Below are 17877 nucleotides of genomic sequence, written 5' to 3'. Positions count from 1 at the left end.
TGCAAAGTGTCCCTAAGAAAACACACAGTGAGGAAATGACAGGAGAGGAGCCCCCGATGGCAGAGAAAGCCAAAGTGCCTTCAGGAAAGTGCTGAAAAGTCCTGAACATGGTTGTACTTTGTTTCAGAGTCCAGATATGTTCAGTCAGTGAAAGATGCTTTGCAGATCCATGAAGGGAAACTCAAGAGACAGAGCTAAAAGGTTTAAAACAATAATCTCCTTCGTGTGCCAAAACTCAGGATGGAAGTCGAAATGATTTATCCCAGGAAAAAAAGTGTGGCAGTTAAAGACAGACATTCAATTCTTTAAAAAGAAGCCCACCAGAAGCAGCTGTAGAAAGTGAATACATTCTAAGAGCAGCTCAATTAAAAATATTCCTTGTCCTGAAAATAAGAAAAATGGAGACTTGAAGAACACAAATACACGTGGAGTGTGACCAGCTACTGCACCCCGCCCCTGGGAAAGCCTCCGAGCACAACACCTCCTGCGAGAAGGAAGTCCCCACTACCTGCATGTGTGAGATGTGGCAGATGAACAATTCAGAAACACAAAGACAGAGGACAGAGTGTGTGAGTCCCAGGAGTTCATCTGGGCATCGGGCTCCGTGCCGGGGTGTCTGTGTGTCCCCCGGAGCCGGGTGGTGCTGGAGGCAGCGGCACAGCTCAGCCCCTGAGCCCCTGAGCCTCTCGCTGCACTTGGAATACTTAAACCTAAAAAAAGGCATTTACAAGTTGATGCAATTTTTGTTGTTGTTATTTCCTTGCAGTATACGTTTCTACTTCTAGACTATGGAATGTTACATTAAACAATATAATTATTCGTTACCTTGCTTCAGATTTCATTACAGTTACTGAGGCTTCATCATAATTTCACACAGCACAGAGACACCAAACTAAAACACCAAGCAGCCAGCACTAGATGTATTTTTTCTTTAAGTACCAATAAGCAAAATATCCCATTCCCCCCAGAGATCCCATCAGGAAGGAGGCTCCGAAGAAGGAGGGAGGTTTCCGCTTGACCAGCCTGAAGGCGTTGGGTACCACTGCGGAGAGGAGCGTGGTGTGGATATCTCCCAAAACTTTCCTGAAGGCGAAGCGTTTTTGTATCCTGTCGAAGAAGGACTGTAGGTTGGGTCTGCTGCCATCCTCAAAGTATTTCTTAGAGAGTCCCAGAAACTTGAGGCGGTGCAGGGTGGCTCCTAGTAAGACATCGGCCAGAGTAAAGACACATCCGCAGAGCCAAAGTTCACACTTCTGCCCTGGAGAGAGAAGCAACAGAACAGGGAGGGTAAAAAGAAACCCTTGGCTGGGCACCTAAAGGCTTGCACAAAAGATCTTTGGAGCATTTGCGTTGCACCTGGGATGGTTTTTTCCTCAGCTTTCTGATATCCCAAGAGATGAGACCCCACCTGCCAGGCTCTGATGGAGAATATACAGGGTACAGAGCTGGGGATGCAAGATGATCATTCATAGCTCACGTGAAAACACAAATCACTGTCAAAATGGCCCTGCTGCCTCTTTCTCAAGTCAAGAGCAGCAGGAGATGGCACTGTCCCATACCCAGGAGGTCCCCAGAAACGGGCCCTCAGCTGCTCTTGAAGGAAGATGTGGTGCAGTGATCCCTTCTACTGTGTTAGTGCTCAGGGAAGCAGCAGCATTTGTCCTTGCCTGGAAGGGGAGCTGTTTCAGGGCTGTTGTATTAACTTCTCCTATTTTAGGGATGTGACAAATCCTCAGAAATCAAAACCATTTGCTGGCCCAGCCTGACTGCCCTCCCTATGCACTGTCAGGGAGATCCCCTCTGTCCCCCTTCCTGCACCGGGCACCTGTCTCAAGGACACCAAAACTGGCAGCACATTTGTACTGAGAGCCAGGATTTTGGAGGACACAGAACTTGGTGTGAATACTTAGCATAAGGAAAGACACTAAAGCACTGAAAGCCCCTGACAATAGGTGTCCCTGTAAAGAACCTCATCAAAGAGACGTCTGGGAATAAACCAAGCTGCTGAGAGGCTGCAAGAAGCAGTCTCAGGCCAGGATATCATTAAACACTCCCCCAGTGCCCTTTGAATGCTAAGGAGCAGGGCTGGGATGGAGCTAAGGCACATGAAGGTAGGTGCAAGTAAGGAGAAACAGCAGAAGGGGAACAAACCCCAGCCCCATCCAGGCTCAGCCCTTGTCTTTGCACCAAATCCTTAATTTTGGGGCTTTCCCCCTGTGCTGTGGCTGTTCTGTCAGGGAAGGAGGGAGTGGCACCCTTTACTGGGCTGCCTGCAAGGCCAGGCCAGGGGAATTACTGGTAATTAGCAGCCCTCATTTGTAGTTGCTTGGCAGCCTGCCTGATCCTGCTGGAGGCACGGCCTGAGTGGACAGATTGCCCATGCCTAATTAGTTAATAAATGTTTTCAGTGACTAATGAATTGTAGGGGTGCTTCAGCTGGACCTCCTGGGTGCTGTGGGGACCCTAAGGACGCTTTGACTGCAAGGTATGAGATGTGGGGCTGAGGTGGCTGCCTCAACTCTTGGGTGCTGCTGCAAGTGAAGGAGAAAGTATGTGTGAGGATGGTGGCTTGGGATGGAGCTGTCGATGCAGCCCTACCCCTCCTGGCTCTGGGGCTTGCATCCACTGCTTAGGTCTAAGTCTGACTGAGGGGTGCCTCAGCCCCCGGCACCCCTTCCCAGCACCCAGGTGGGGCAGAAGCCTGGGCAAAGGCAGCTCATCCCCTTTGCTCCTGCCAGTAGCCCCAGCTCGGCCTGGCCTGTCCCAGCTGAACAAGGTGCCTGTGGCAGGGGGTCACCCTGTGCTCCTGCAGCATCTGCCACCCTCCCGCCTGCCCCGCATCGCTGCACGTCGGGCTGGCAGCCTGGGCTGCGTGGGAGGAGAGCTGCTGCACTGCGGCTCCTGGGGAGCTGCCAAAGGGCTGGAGCTCGTGCCCGCTGCTGAGATTCTGACCTGGCTTCGGGCACGGGGAGGGAGGTCTGGAGCCCGGAGCAGAGGGCAGGAGCAGCACACAGGGACTGCAGGCAGTGCAGTGCTGCGTGCTGGCAGCAGCAGCCACCCCTCTGCTCCAGGCACCCGGGCTGTCCTCCAAGGGCACCTCATTAGGCTGAGTTGGTTAATGAGGGTGTTCCTTGGAGGCAATTAGGGCAGCGCAGGGGGCTGCTGTGAATGCCTCAGGGCTTTCAGTAGCTCCCCAACGTGGTGCCTGGCAGGGCCTGACCTTGGCCCCTGCACAGGCCCTTCGGTGCGGCCCCGCGCTGACGCACGGCTCCCGGGGCAGGGCTGGCTGCGGGGCCAGCCCCTCCTTACCCTGCCCCTCGTTAACCCTGCTGGGGCTCTGCCCCTGGGCTCTGTCCCAGGCCGGGGTGAGGGCCCAGCGGGCGGCAGGGCCGGAGGGATGACGGCATGGCCCCGGGCTGGCGGCGGGCCGAGCGGCGCGCAGCTGTGCCCACGCATCCCTCTGCCAGGGTGCCCGGGTGGCTCTCAGCAGCAGGTGTCTGATGCCGGGCAGGGCTGCTGTCCCTCTCTCCCTCCCGCTGGCGTCTGACGCAGGTCGTGCCAAGGCTCCCGCCTCTGCAGGGCCCCTGCAGTCCCCATCGGGTTTCCCTGCCCGTGCTCCGCTGGGACGTGCCCAAGCCCTGTGCTTTTCTCAGTTTGTGCTCCTCGTGGTGCAACAGCCCGAGGCCAGCCTGAGCCAGCCAGAGCATCAGTCACTGCAGCCCCTCACTGGGGTGGAGGGGCTCTGCCACCTCCCAGTGATGACTTTGGAGCTCCCACCAAGCAGCCATGAGGACAGGGGTCCTTCTGTTCCCTGTGGCAAGGGGTGCAGGAGCTCCCCCTGAGCAGAGGTGGTTTGCTGGAGGTTACCAAGACTATGGCTGCAATGGCACCAGTGCCCCCAAAACCAGGAGAGCCCAGCAGCAGCCTTGGCCCCACCAGCAGTTGCCCTGTGAGGGATGTTCATCAAGTGCAAAGCCATCACCTGTTCCTGGTGTTGCACCTCAGCCTCAAGTGGAGAAGGCAGCCCAGTACCTACCTTGGTACTCCAGTTTCCTCTTCTCCAGCTCAGCCTCAATCTGGTCAAGCACCATCGCCAGTTCACCAAGGATCTTCTTCAAGTAGTTCACATTGTCATGCTCCAGGATCTTGGCCTGGGTGGAAAGTGGGGTTAGGATGAGGGATGGATGGACAGACACATCCCTGCAACTGTGCAAGGACACGAGGCACCAGGTGCCCATGAAAGGTCTGTGGGTCACGTCTCCCCTCTGCCAGAGGTGTGTGTGGCTTTGACCCACTTACCATGAGCTTCTTCTGCTTGGAGAGGTAGGGCTCTGATAGCTGTGGCTCCTCTTCGTGGTCCAGCTTCATCAGCTCTGTGCTGGCATTAGCTAAATGTCCTAGGAGGAGACAGACAGTGGGGCTGGAGGGGCTGTGCTTGCAGGGGTACTGATGACCTTGTGTCTGGTAGCAAAGGACCTGCATGCAAAATAGTGTTGTTGCACCAAGAAAAACACCCCAGAGGGATAAAATGAGCCAAATTCATGGCTTGCTGCCACTGTGCTGCTATAGGAGTGGGTGTCTGGGGCATTGCAGACCCTCCTGAGGACACATGGCATCTTCAGCCCTCCCATCCTCCCAGCACAGGGCAGTGCTGGCAGCAGGCATGGCCGTTTCCCCCTGGGCCTTGGCAAAGCCCAGCTCTGCGGGTTTCAGTGGCAGTTCAGCTCTTCATTTCCTCTGCTGGATCCATATTAGAGCTGCGAGCAGTTCTATCTGTCTCTTACTGTTTCAAAAACACCCCAAAAGCTTCCCCTAGGCTGGTTCCTGCAGCTCCATCCCCAGCACGTCCATCCCTCGGGGTGCTGGAGCTGCTGCCACAGCGGGCAGTGGCACAGAAGGGGATGCTCCCTCCTGAAGGAAGCTGTGCCACCCTGGCTCAGAGTCCAGGGATGCAATCCAATATCATGGAGCCTGTTACAGGCAAGGGAGAAACACCCACCCTCCTCCCTCCCAGAGCACAGGGGGATGGCAGGGGCTTTGTGCAAGGGGACAGGAGCAGAGTAAATGGAAGAAGAGAATAGGAGATGCAGAGGAACACCTTAGGGGCAACATAAATTACCTGGAGCAGGGCTAATCTCTTCCTGTCAGGGACCATCTGTCTCTCCCTCTTTGTTCCCTCCAACAGGGCTTGGCTCTGCCAGTGTGTGGGTGTGGGAGGTGCCAGGGCTGGCTGGGGCAGCAGCCAGCAGCGGGCTGAACGCTGCCACTAAATGGTGAAACTCTTTGTTTCACACCACGAGCCTGGGAGCCTGTGCTCACTAAGGCTCCCAGCCAGCTCTCCTGGGGTTGTAACTTGGAGGCAAACCTGAATATCACTCCAGTTTCGTTCCCCTTGGGAGACCCTGGCCCTCAGTTCACCCTCTCACTGGGACACGACTAGATGCATCTGCCTCAGCACTGACTGCAATAGGGTAGCTGAGCCATTGCCTGGGTGTGGGGGATGTGCCAGGGAGGAAGGGCACCACTGGCACTGGAGCATCCCACCGACCTGGTCACTGCTTCTCTGTTGTAATGGCTTGGAAAAAATGCCAGCAGTGAGGAGGTCTGGATAGGGAGATGTTTTTAAAGGCCTCGACAGAGTGCTGGGGAGGCCACGTGAGGCAGATGGGGACTGAAACCTCTGCAGCAGAGTCCTTTGGGGAAGGACAGGCTCTGTACTCTGCATCTGCCCAAGGTCGGGGGTTGGAGCTGACCCATGGTGACACGGGGGAGAGCTGCCTGTGCAAGCTGCCAGCAAGGGCAGGACTTGAGACACACCTCAGGAACAGCCTCTCTTTGTGCAGGTGTGCATCCCATCTCAGAGGGACCATCTTTGACCCAGATACCTGAAGGGACAGTTGAGGGCAACAGCATTTGCTACGGGGGCCATTTGGGTCTGTAGCCTGAAGGAGGGGAGAGACAGGCATGCCGGTGCCCTCCTGACAAGGGCACTTTTCTGGCGAGGGCCTCTCCAGGAGCAATCCTTGCTGGTGAGTTATATTAAGCATCGTCAATGTTTCATGAGCTTTGAAGGTCAGGTGCAGTCTTATGCCGATTCATCCACTATCTGCAACTCAGGCTGGCTGTAGTCACCCACCCTTAGAGCTACTGGCTGGAGAGGAAGCAAAGTCGTGTTCCCTAGAGAGAGCTGAGTGAGGAGTGTGCGTGGCCCACGGGAGCCCAGACACCCCAGGGCTAAGAAGCCTCTAGAGCAGGTCCTAAACGAGCTGTGCTTTGCCTTTTCCCAGCTCTGTCCCTGCCCGTGTCTGTGCAAAGGGGAGATGAGCACAAGCAGGGAGGCTGCCCGGGCTGCGTGGGCGGGGGAGCTGGGCCGGGGCACCCGCGAGAGGCCACTTACTGCGGATCTCGGCAGTGGCGTACTTGGGGATCATGGAGTCGGTGGTGAGCTCGGGGTGCAGGATGCAGCCGTGTGTGTAGGCGTCCATGGGCAGCGAGTCCAGCAGCTCCCGGTACTGCAGCACCCGCGAGTGCAGCGGCGTGCCCGGCTCGGGGATCAGCTGCGCCACGTGTTCTGCCGGGGACACGGCAGGAGGTCAGCGGGACACGGCTCTGTACCACCCTCCCCTGTGCAGCCCTGGCACCAGCCACCCCCAGCACGGGCCCAGAGCTCGGTGCTGCCCCATGCTGCTGCCCAGCAGCGCGCCCAGCCCGTGCCAGGGACGGGCAAACCTGCAGCAGCACAGGGACATGTGTGCTGTGGTTACCCAGCCCCATGGTCCCTGTAGTCCCAGGAGCTCAGGGCAGCAAGCCCTACATCTCTGCAGTCCTTGTATTGGAATCAGAGTCATTTCAGTTGTAGAAGAGCTTTTAGGTCTTCAAGTCCAAGCCCTCCCCTCACCCTGCCCAGCTCACCACTAACCCTTGGCCCTCAGCACCTCAGCTCCATGGCTTTGCAATAGCTGCAGGGCTGGGCACTGCCCCAGCTCCCTGGGCAGCCTGGCACAGGGGCTGACAACCCTCTCAGGGAAACGGTTCTGCCTCAGCTCCAATCTCAACGTTCCGGGGGGCAACTTGAGCCCCTTTCCTCTTGTCCTGTCATTCATTACAGGGGAGACCAACTCCCACCTCACTGCAGCCTCCTGTCAGGCAGGTGCAGAGAGTGCTGCTGTCTGCCCTCAGCCTCTTCTCCAGGCTCAGCACCCCCATTCCCTCAGCCCCTCCCCAGCACCCTTGTGCTCCAGCTCCTTCCCCAGCTCTGTGCCCGGCTCTGGTCACACTCCAGCCCCTCAGTGTCCCTCTGGCAGTGAGGGGCCCAACACTGAACACAGTGTTTGAAGTATTGCACTGTGGCTTCACATCTTAGAAGGGTAACAAAATCTTCCTCTTCTGCAGAAAAGAGCTAAATCACGAGGGTGTGAGTTTGGGACCTCCTGAGTTATGTACTTGTCACACCAATGGCATTCAGACACCTCATTTTCTTGGGCTCACTTGAAAATCCCATTCAAAATGGGCAATCGGGGAGAAAATAGCTGAAGGAGGTGCCCAGCACATCTTCCCTCTGTGTCAGCCCGTGCCCCAGCTGCAGGAACACCCCTTGCCCCACTGGCTCCGTACCACCCTCCCCTTGTTAGGTTTAATTTATCTGCTCTTTTTATTACACTTTCAGCTCAAAATACACAGCAGATGACACCACAAGGAGCAAAACATTGCTCTTGTCTCCCCTGAGAATATCTGGTCCATTTTTTTTTATGGGATCATAAATGTTTATGGCATTTTCAGGTGGCAGTTAATAGGGTCTGAGTAAATTTACCACCAGCACTCGGTACAGCTGGTTGCCCACACACTGTCTGCAGTGCAGGGCTCACTGGTGCCTGGGGCTGAGCTAAGGCACACAGCAGGAGGACGTGGACAGACGTGGCCAATGTGGCTCCTTAATTAAAAGCCTGAACTGGCAGTTTTGCCTGGCCCTGCTGCTGGTGGCAGGAGCAGGGCTGCAGGCACAGCCTGGCGATGCCCATCTGCCACAGACACAGCTCGCTCTGCCCCGGGCCAGGCGGCTCCTGCAGCTGGACAGGAGTCAGGGTAACTTTGGCAGCTCCTGTATTCTGAAGCTCTCAGCAGCTCCAGTCTGGGGCTGTCTCTGCTGGTAGGCTCCACAGAGTCCCTGTGACGGATGGGCATCAGCATCAGTGTCCCCTGAGAGAGGGGAGGTTGTGACAGCAGCTCCCTGCCTGCGGGCTGCACGCTGGCTGTGCTGCCTGGGCTCCAACTCTCCAAGCAGGGATTTTCCATCTGAGAAAAAGCAATTAACTGAATGAAATAATAATAACTGACCTACAGCCCTGCCTGCTCCTCCCATAGAGCTCCCAGCAAGCACCTGATGGGCTGGGGCTGGAAACCAGCAGCTGCAGAGTGACTGCCCTGTGTGGCAGAGAGACTGAGTGACCACAATGAAGTGCAGAGTGCTGGCTGCCAGCCCCCCACCTTCAGCACCTCCCAGGGAGGGTTTTTTTGGTGGCATCATGCTCGTTCTGCCTTTGCTCACCGCAATGGGCTATGCAAAGGTGGGACGGGGGAGTCTCTGCAGGACAGGGCTGGGGTGCAGCCCAGAGAGGATCTTCTCATCCAGGCTCAAAGATGCATTGCCACCGGCCAACCTATCAGTGTTTCTTGGCACTGCTGGGCAGTGCCCTGCTGAGAAACACCCTCAAAGGTGGCTTATTGGCACTATTTGCTGCTTTTTTGGGGGAAAGAAACCCATTGCTTATGACACCACCCTTTACTAACAGCTCACCCTCAGGGTGTATGTAAGCAGCTCTAAAAGGCCATGCTGCCAGCCCAGGGGAAAACATAACTTGCTGAAAACAGCTTCTTATAAAGGCATTTTCAAGCTTTGCCCGTTTCTGCAAGGTGGGTGGTTCCACCTCAGACCAATGCCACAGTGCCCTCACAATGCTTCTGCCAGCTGCAGGTGGTGGGCACTGGCTCGGGGCAGAGCACACAGCAAGGAGGGATGCCCAGGGCCCTCTTCTCTGGAGTTTCTCAGTGAAAAGGTAACACACCTGGCTGGAAAATCTCCCCTGTGTCCCCCTCCCACCGCGGACGGGCTGTCGTCACATATGCCCGACCACCTGCCCTTCGCAGAGAGCGGGGGAGGCTGCCGCGTGCTGTGCCAACAGGGGCTGACGCTGCCCTGGGCAGGACAAGGGCTGCCATTCCCCGGGAAGCACGGCTGGCACGGGCTCCTCCTGCCCCGGCAGCCCCCGGCCGGAGCAGGGAGCCTGTGCCCGGCAGGCAGCGCCGCGGCGGGGCCGCCAGAGGACAGCAGCTGAGCTGGCAGGACGCCCCGGCTTCGGCAGCTATTTTGAGCTGTTTTTGATGTCTCTGTTGCAAGGGGGATGGATGCTGGGGCGAGCGTCGTGATGGCACAGCCCGAGCTCCCTGCTCAGCTTTGAAGCCTCCTCAGTGGAGTGGCCCCGGCAGATTTAGGGAAATGAGGGCGAAAGGATGGGAGATGCTGGGGAGTGGCTGCTTGCTGCAGTGGCCCTGCAACCAGACACCTTCAAGGGCTGTCTCAGTATCCTGGTGTGCCAGGCTCAGCTGGCTGCTGCCTACAGCCCTACCCCAGGGAGAACTGGAGCTTCCCTCTCCCACTGTCCCTTTGTGTTTGTGTCACATCATCCTCCCCATGGTTCCCAACACCACTGTCTTGGTTTGACTTTAAAGCAGCAGTTTTCTCTGCAGAGTCCTCTGCCCGTGCTGACACAGCATAGGGCTCATTAAGGAAAGCGAGAGGAGCAAGACCCACGTCAAACCCACCTTCTCCCAGTGGGGGCACCTACCATGGTTTTTAATACTAAAGTATTAAAGTACCAAAGGTGGCCAAAGCCAAATCCCATGGGCCGTGTCTCAGCTGTGGCTCTGGGGAGACGCCACCATGGGCATGGGGACAAACAGTCCAGTTTGTGAGTGTGGCCTCAAGGCAGAAAAAGGGCAGGACCCAGCAACAACTGCTCCAGAGGCCTCCAACAGCACTTCCAAGAGACATTGGGGGATTTCTTCTGGAAATCCTTTGTTTTCATGGGAAAACATCAAAGTTTGGGGAGGGTGAAGGGCTTGTTGATCTTCTGGGGTAAAGGGAAAACTTTAAAGGAAAAAGTGGGTGCATTTGGCAAAAGCACCTGGAATAGAATGACAGGAGAGATTCACAGAATCATTTTTGTTGGAAAAGACCTTCAAGCTCAAGTCCAACCACTCACCTCACGCTGAGCCTGAGCTCTGTGACTAGACCCCCATTTGCCCCGAGACACAGCCCACCCCCACCTTACCGCCCGTGAAGTTCTTCTCCATGTAGTCGATGATCTGGTTGTAGTCGCTGATGATGTTGTCCCTGTGGATGATGACAGGCACCTCCTCCCCCAGGTTGAGCCGCATGAACCAGGGCTCCTTGGTCTCCAGGGAGGGCATGCTGACATCCCGCTCCTCGCAGGGCAGCCCCTTCTCCGCGATGACCAGCCGCACCTGGGCCGAGAGGCCGGGGACACAGTGCTCAGCCCCCCGCACTCAGCTGCCCCCAGAGCCCTCCCCTCACCCCATCGCACCTCCCTGGCCCTCTCCTCACCCCATCGCACCTCCCTGGCCCTCCCCTCTGCTTATGCACAGCCATGGGCCATGACACACGCTTGTGTAGCTGTCAGAAGCCAAGCAGCTCGTGGCATGGGGCAACTGGAAAATCCAGGCAGCCAAGTGAAGGTTTCACTTCCCAGCTAACAGGGACCCAAGCCTGTCCTAACTCTGCGGGATCCTGGGCCATCATCCTGCCACTGGTCAGCATGGGCTGTGGGTGCTGGTGGGCTGGGAGCCCACACGTTGGCAGCAGGTGGAGCGAGGCAGCAGCTGCCCAGATGGGAGCAATCAGTGGTGCTGCTGTGGGTGCCAATTTAGCCCAGCACACACATGAGGAGGAGGAGGCTGTAGCAGTGCTATGCCTTATGCCCTGTGGATGCTACTGCCTGGCTGAGGGAGGCCTGGATGCTCACTCAGGTATGTCCTGTGCTCAGGGGTGGGCTATGGCTTTGCTGGATGTGTTTTGAGCAGGGAAAAGGTTTTGTTTCACGAGGGGTTTCAAGCAGCCCCCACACAGCATCCCTCCTGCTCCATGTCTGGGTGCATCACCCACCACCTTCATGCCTCTTGTGCCAAACCCTCTGCCTTTCCCTGCTTCTGCCCTCCCTCAGCCCCAGGGCAGTGAGAGGCACCTGGGGGGGCGCACCCACCCCTCTTTGTGGGTGGCAAAACCGAGTGCAGGAGGAGGCAGGACCATGGATGGGGGCACCATCCTGCTACCCACAGCTGATACCCTCAGGGTTGATCCTGCTGCTTTGCTCTGGGCTTGTGGTGGTGTTTGTTATGCACTCAGGGATGGTGTTTTATGAACTGTTTTATGAACCTGTCTATTGTGAACTAAGTATGTCAAACAGGCAAAAAACCCCAAACCCCTCAGGGGATGTGAAACAGTCCCATCTTACAGAATGAGCGAAAGGCACTTCTATTCCTCTGACTAGCAGCAGCTAAAAATACAACTTAACAAATATAAGCATTTCTAGGAGTGCTTCAGAGCTGCTGGGGAGCTGGTCATTAAATATTCACAGGGCTGGCAAATGATTTTTTCTCTTTTAAAGTCAACCAAAGCAAAGTCTGAGTCCCTCAGCTGCCACTCGCTCTCGGCTTTTTCCTCCCAGTTCATGGATAAACCCCGGGGCATCTGTCCCCAAACTCCCAGTGCTTCCCTGTTGTGCTATCAGGAGCTGAGGCTGAAGGGCTGGCAAGAGGGAGCTGCTGGGCATGAGGATGTGTGGGCAGGAAGGCTCAGCTCCTGGGGTACCTACAGTGCCTGGAGCCAAGGGGAGCTACCGACAGCACCCTGAGGAAAGGTCCCAGTTGGGGGTGATGAAATGTGCCTGGACTCCCCAGACAGTCCCTGCAGTGCTGGCAGGAGGCATCTTGTGTGAAAACCCAACACAGGCTGTAGAACTCAAAAAAATCGCTTTGCAGGAAGGGCCAGATCTGAGGGGGGCTGAGGTTCCCTCCCCCAGACAGCCCCAGCATTGTGGCAGGGAGGGTTCCGAGCAGCTCCCAGGGCAGAGCACGCAAAGCTTCTCCCTCAGGCAGCTCTGAGCAAAACTCCTCTGCAAGGGGGCTCCACACAGCCATTGCCGCTCCCTGCCCTGCGATCTCCCCTCCAGCAGCTTGTGCACCTTCCAGCAAACGCTTTTCCCCGGCAAGAGACCTGAAGAGCAAAGGCGAGGCGGTGCCAGGGCCCCTGCGCACGGAGGTGCTGTGGCTCGGGGTCTGCCCTGCCCCGTCCCCAGCGCCCCCGGCCCTGCGCCGCTGAGGCCGCTTGTAGGAGACCCCACCGAGAAGCGCCTTCAGCGCTGCCTCGCCGTTGCTGTCGGCCGAACCGGCAAGACAAAAACCCGCCAGCAAAGCCGGTGCGAGAGCATCGGGCACGAGCATCCCGGGCACGAGCATCCCTCCGGCGCGGCTCAGCAGCCCATTAGTCACCCAGCCGGGAAGCCGACCATGTGCCACCCTGCTGCATTGGGCATCCTTCCCTGTCTTTGTGCTTACAAGTAGGAATGGGCATCTGTGCCCACAGCCTCCCCGGCTCGAGGAAGCCCTGGCACCCCTCCGAATGTATTCCCCATGTCATGATACCGGTGAGGGGCCGGCGGGAGGTTGGGGCTGGGAGGAGAAGGTCAGGTTTGCAGCACAGCTGCTGCGCTGCAAAATGAGCATTTACTACGGCCTGGAAAATGTGATGTCTCGCTGGGGCTGCCCGGGACCAGAGCTTCCAGGGTGCTGCTGCAATGTCAGGGGTAAACTGTGGCAGATCCCTGGCAGGAGCCCAGCCTGGGGCTGCTCCCGCGGTCCCCGCTGCAGGGTGGTCCCGGGGCCGCCTCCGCCTTTGTCTGCGCTCCAGGCCACACCGGAGCCGGGCAGCGAGCGAGCACAAAGCCGAGGCGGTTCCCGGTGCGAGCCGCGATCCCAGAGCAAAAGCAGCATCTGCCTGAACCCCCGTCCACCTCCCTCCCCATCCCCGGCCCCTCCACAGGCAGATGCTGCTAAAGCGCAGGACTGCAGGTACAAAGGAGCCGCCTGGCCACGCGCCGCTGCCCTCGCCAGCCCCGGGGGACCAGCCCCCCGCTGCCCCTCCTCAGGCAAGGGGATGCCCCGAGGTGATTCTGCCCCAGGAACCCAGCCGAGCGATTCGTGCATTGACGGGGTTTGTTTTACCTTTTGCGAGCTGAAGGACTGGGTCCAGTGGTACAAAACCAGCCTGTCCTGGGATCTGAGAGCGGGGTCCGTCGGCTCCTGGTTTTCCTCCCCTTCCGTGGATTTCCCCGCGTCGTTCTCCAGCGCGGAGATGGGCCACCAGCTGCAGTTGGTGGGAGTAACGTTGTTGGGAGTCGCCATGACAGCCTGCGAGCGAGCCGGGAGAGGGACGGGGAGCGAGCGGCACCAGCCCCGCATCACATGGGCTCCCGCCAGCAGCATCACTCCCGGGGCAGCCCCATCTCCGCGGGGCGGTGGGCGCCTGGGGGGGTCACACGGCAGGGCGAGGGGTGGAATCGCGCGGGTGGGGGTGGAATCGCAGCCCGGCCCCGCTCGTGGCGGGGCTCCCGCGGAGACGGGCGGGCAGCGCTTCCATAGGCGAGGCGGCGGCTCCTGCTGCCAGCGCGGCAAGCCGGGGCAGCTCCGGCCCCTGCGCACCCTTAGCGATGCTTTGCAGCAGGTATTAAGGTTCGGTTTGGGGGGTTTTTTTTGACTGGTTTAGACACGGCAGATGTGTAATAAATGGCTGCATTGATGGATACTGGCTTTGAAATGCCTAGCAGGTGTCTTGCCTGCCTTATAACCTTCATGGAAAGAAGCAGCAATAGCTCTTCAAAAGATACTCAGTGGGGTTTTTTTGGAGAGCATAAAATAATTCTTGCCTAATGGGTGCTGTGTAGGCTGTACTAAGGTAGACCCCAGGAGCACTCACTGTGTACCAGAGCCCTGGCGTGCTGGGCCAAAGCAGATGAAGCCTCCTGCACCACAGCAGGCATGGATGGATGCGGGTCATTTGTAGGGTGTGTCACGGTGTGTCACAGGAGCAAACGACACAGATTTCCACCCCTCAGCTCAGAAGGAGCTGCTGCTCTCTGAGCACTCTGAGCCTCAGCCAGAGGTTTGCAGTAGGCAGCTGACACCAATCTGGGCACAGTGACCTGGACATCTGGGCCTGTGTTTTACGACACTTGGCTTTGTCACACTCCATCTCCAGCAGTCTGGCAGCCTAGAGATCCTTTCCCAGATGTAGGACTGGCTGCCAGTGCTGGGGTGTGGGTAATATCAGTGCAGTGATGGGCATTGTAGGGGCAGATCCTGGAGAGAATGGAGGTGAGGGCTCTGCAGGTGTAGGAAGCCAGCTCGTGGCTGTGAGGGCTCTGGGTGCCAATGCAGCAGCTCCATGGGTTTCCCCCATCTCCACCCACGCTGGAGCTGGTGGGATGAGAAATGGGAGGGTTTAGGAGAGCTAGTTCAAGTGGGTAAACTGAGGCACACTTTGCCTAAGAGCACTGGGAGGGAGTGGGGCCAAACTGGCATCTGGCTGCATGGACACAGTAAAAGGAGCGGTTTTCTAGGGGATGGGACATAAAAATGAATCCTTTGGTGTCGTGATGTCCTGCTCCCAGGGATGTGCAGGAGGGCAATGGAGAAAAGGTGAGCTGAGAAGCACAATGCCCTTCCTCCTCCCTTGTTGACAGCAGCTCCCAAAACCATCCTCCCTCCTCAGCCCAGGGCTTCCCAAATGCTGCTGGAGATCCCTTTCTGACCTTGGGGACACCCACAGGGAAAGGCTCTTGTTTGGCCTCTGCTTTGGGGCTGCAAAGTCAGGCTGGTGGCTGCTGCTGCTGCTGCAAACTCGGAGCAAACTGGGCTTTGAACAAAGAGCTGACCCAATGCTCTGCCTCACAGCCTCCCCTCCCACTCATTCTGTGCAGGGAAAGCCTTTCCCAGGAGGCAACGTTTTGGGCTTCCTTCACCTTTGGGTTTAAGGAGCAGCTTGAGGCAGCAGCAGCGGGTCTCTCCTGTGGATTGCTGTCCAGAAGGCCCCATCTAGTGGCATATTTTGTGATGAGTTCATACTGCACCTCTGGGAATAAAAAATGTCAGGTTCTTTCATCTCTCTGGGTCCTGCAGGTTTGTGGTGCCTCCAGAGACGTTTCTGTAGCTGGGTCTTGGCTTGCTCAAGTGAGCCAGGCTTCAGGGGCAGGATGGGTGCCAGCCCCACTTAGGGCTGCCCTGACCTTGTGTGACCTTGAGAGCAGCCCCAGCTCTTGTCCCCAGCCTCCTTGCCTGTGAAAGGGGTGAGTGCTGGGCTGCCAGGTGGGATGCTGTGTGCTGTTGGCACAGCCCTGGCTGAAGGTGCCATCGGGGCAGGACTGTGGGAGCTGGTGGTTCACAGAATCACGGGGTGTCTCGTCTCAGAGCTGCTGCCAACACGGCAAAGTGGAGAGAGCAGGCAGCTGCAGATGGTCACAGGACTTTGCAGGCACTGAGGCACCTTCCCTGTTCTAGGAGAGGGAGGAAATCTGGCTATAGGACAGCTCCATTGATTTTTTTTCGTGGTGGCCTGATTCAGTCTCTACCAATGTGAAGCTTTGCTGGGACTCACTTGGGCTTCTGTAAGGTGAGAAAGACATTTCCTTGATCCAGGGTGCCCTTCTGCATCCCATTTGGGTTGAATTAATCCTGAAACCAGATGGATGAGTAACTTGTAAAGTATTAGAATTAGTATAAAGTATTTTATTGGATAAAATAAACCAGCCTGGATCTGCTGAGATAGCAAGTAGAGAGGTGGGATCTGTTCCAAGGGAAGTCCTGGGGGAGCTGTGAGCCCACTAGTGCTTTCTCAGAATAGTCCAGACATATTCCTGTGTAGACTGGCAGGGGACCCATCCCAGAGCATCTGTGGACACAAAAAATACCCCAGGCTTGTTGGGGCAGGCACAGCAGGGCTGCTCTCAGGCCAGGCTACCTCTGAGGCCCAGAGCTGATGCTGTTTAATGGAGCTGATGGTTCTGTGCAGGCATTCCCACAGAAGGTGATGTTTGCTGGTAAGGTTTGAGGTTTCAGGCAGGAGTCACTGAGCTATCAGAGTGAAGTGGGTGAGCTGAACTGGGAAGGTTTGGAAGCAAACATTAAGTTTAGGCTTGGTGCCTCTCTTAGAGCTCATTGTTTCATGCACAGGAGATGATTTGAGTAACATGAATGTCAGCAGTGATGTTTCAGGGTGTTTGTTCCAAGTCTGACTGATAGCTGCAGTCAGGAACCCAAAATATCTGCCCTGCCTCTGGCACAGGCAGCACTAGACATGCCTGAACACTGGCACCTACAGTAATTCAGGCAGAATACAAAACCACTGAGTTACTGTCTTTTTCCTCCTTCCCCTCTACTACTTAATTCTGTCCTTCACAGTGAACTAGAAAAACGTGGCCAGAGAACCTGCTCTTCACCAAGACGGGTGTCAGCCCCTGTGCCAGGCTGCCCAGGGAGCTGTGTGAGTCCCATCCCTGGAGCTATTGCAAAGCCGTGGAGCTGAGGTGCTGCGGGCCCTGGGGTAGTGGTGGGCTGGGCAGGGTGAGGGGAGGGCTGGGACTCCATGATCTTGAAGGTCTTTTCCAACCTAAATGATTCTGTGATTCTATGACTTTTGCCCCAGCCTTCTGGCAGTCTGAATTCACTCTCAGCCCTGAACTTCAGGGTGTATCTTGGAGTAGTTCAACCTCCCCAGTTTCCCACTCCCTGGACACAGCAAGTCTGCTGCATGTTGTCCTGCTCCACAGCTGAAAACAGCCTTGTGACCTTCCAGCATCACCCATCACCACTGGTTTTCAGGTGTGGATGCTCTCAGGGGGTTGTGCATGCTTTATTGTGCTCCACAGCAGGAACAATTACACTGAGGTGAATTTGAGCCAGGCTGCCACCCCATGTTTCTGGGGAAAAAAAGCCTTGCTGGGCTCCTTTGTAGGGCAACCACAAACACTAGGTTTAAATGAGTGTATTTGTGCATGTTAAGGATCTGTGCTCCAGCTTCATATGCACAGGCTCCAGGCCAATGCTCACCAAGAGGCAGGGGAAAGGTTAAAGAGCCTAAAAGGGAGAAATACTGTGTCTAGCACCAATACCTTCAAATCATAGAATTGTTTTGTTGGAAAAGACCTTTAGGATCATCAAGTCCCATCATTAATCTACGACTGTCAGGCCCACCACTAAACCATGTCTCTAAAGGTTTTAAGGAGGGTACAAACCCAAATTATGGAACAGAAACATGGGCAGACAGCCTCTGCTGCAGCAGAAAGACCCTTTGGAAAGGAGCAGCAGCAGCAAAGGTAACTTGGACTAATTATTTACACCTAAAAGCCAAGTATGTGTTGTCTCAGATTTACTGCAGAGAAAGGAAGGAGAAGAAAACCAAAGTGCTGTGAGTAGGGCTGAAGGAAGAAGGTGAAGTGCTGACCTGAGAAAACTTAGACATCAGTTAAATTTAATTGGAGTTATGAGCTGATATCGCATGTAAATAACTGCAGGGCACTCCAGAGCAGAACAACAGTTTAGTTGTATTCTTACATTAACTTATTTGGATTTGTTTCAACTTTAAATCTGAGCTTCCTGGTTTCAGAGTGGGAATTTTAGGGATGATCAGAGTAAGAGCTACAGCCAGTGATTATCGTCTCCAATGTCTGAGACTTCTCTAGCACAGAATCCCAGGCCAACTGTCTCCATCTGCTCTCATCTATTTTTATGCAACTGCTTGTGACTCCTTGG

General features: G+C 56.2%; 1 protein-coding gene across 4 annotated transcripts; it reads right to left on the bottom strand.

Annotated features, from left to right (window-relative positions):
• Positions 1 to 914: 914 nt before the first annotated feature.
• GDAP1L1 (ganglioside induced differentiation associated protein 1 like 1) lies at positions 915 to 13476 on the bottom strand. Of its 4 annotated transcripts, none has more exons than XM_062009156.1 (6): positions 13297 to 13476; positions 10329 to 10548; positions 6398 to 6571; positions 4300 to 4397; positions 4037 to 4151; positions 915 to 1258 (listed from the first exon to the last, which is right to left on the bottom strand). In XM_062009156.1, exons 1-6 carry the CDS (start codon positions 13474 to 13476, stop codon positions 915 to 917), a joined length of 1131 nt encoding a protein of 376 aa, XP_061865140.1. The 4 variants fall into 4 exon arrangements, with proteins under 4 accessions (XP_061865140.1, XP_061865141.1, XP_061865142.1 ...); XM_062009157.1 differs by having other exon boundaries at positions 10329 to 10521; XM_062009158.1 differs by lacking the exon at positions 6398 to 6571 and having other exon boundaries at positions 10329 to 10521.
• Between the last annotated feature and the right edge of the window lie 4401 nt (positions 13477 to 17877).

Source organism: Colius striatus, chromosome 16 (assembly GCF_028858725.1).
Source record: "Colius striatus isolate bColStr4 chromosome 16, bColStr4.1.hap1, whole genome shotgun sequence".
Classification (NCBI taxonomy): domain Eukaryota; kingdom Metazoa; phylum Chordata; class Aves; order Coliiformes; family Coliidae; genus Colius; species Colius striatus.
Note: the sequence above shows the minus strand (reverse complement) of the source record. Positions and strands in the feature narration are given on the sequence as shown.